Here is a 633-nt window from a genome sequence, read left to right as displayed (position 1 = left end):
AGCAACAGGAGAGCTCTCAGACGCAGTTTGGGGTAACTCAAGACGTGTGTCATAGACTCCTCCTTCGGGTGGTTGTCTCGGAGTTCCTGGAGTTCGGCCTCGAGCTCAGAAGCGGAGGGCGGCTCCTTCTTGTTGTACTTCGCCACCTGGAGGAGGGGGAGGATAGAGACTTGGTTCTCATGAGGCCGATAAGGATATAATCAGAATGGTATTAAAGTACTGGGTATGGGTGTTTGTTTGAAAGGTATTTACTGGACGAAAGAGATTTTTACGACCTCGTAACATAAAAAAAAAAAATCAATGAACACCGCTCGAAAGGATATATACACAGATAAAGGTAGTCTGTACGACATACAAGTAAAAGGCCTCAACAGCATATGTATCCACAAATATGGCTGACTTAAGAACATATATTCTTCACTTATGATAAAGTTATGGATCAAAACTAACCTGGATGAGGACGGCGGCGCACTCCTTCAGTTTTCCGCTCATGAGAAGCCACCTGGGAGATTCTGGGAGACACCTGAGGGGAGTGGGCGAGTTAAATTGGTCGAGAAGACGGGTGCCACGTGGGAAAGGCATTGGGATTGAGTCCATTGCCCTTCTCTCCGTCTGACACATTCTTTTAGCGTT

The 633-nt window shown here is 46.6% G+C and overlaps 1 protein-coding gene across 1 annotated transcript in view; it reads right to left on the bottom strand.

Moving 5' to 3' along the window:
- LOC119588200 (carcinine transporter-like) overlaps positions 1-633 on the bottom strand; it is a gene marked incomplete at its 5' end in the record, with an annotated part of 6,984 nt that overhangs the window by 599 nt on the left and 5,752 nt on the right. The window contains 2 exon segments of the mRNA XM_037936901.1: positions 7-146; positions 451-523. Coding sequence (XP_037792829.1) covers positions 7-146; positions 451-523 — 213 coding nt within the window.

Source organism: Penaeus monodon, chromosome 23 (genome assembly GCF_015228065.2).
Source record: "Penaeus monodon isolate SGIC_2016 chromosome 23, NSTDA_Pmon_1, whole genome shotgun sequence".
NCBI classification, from domain to species: Eukaryota; Metazoa; Arthropoda; class Malacostraca; order Decapoda; family Penaeidae; genus Penaeus; species Penaeus monodon.
Note: the sequence above shows the minus strand (reverse complement) of the source record. Positions and strands in the feature narration are given on the sequence as shown.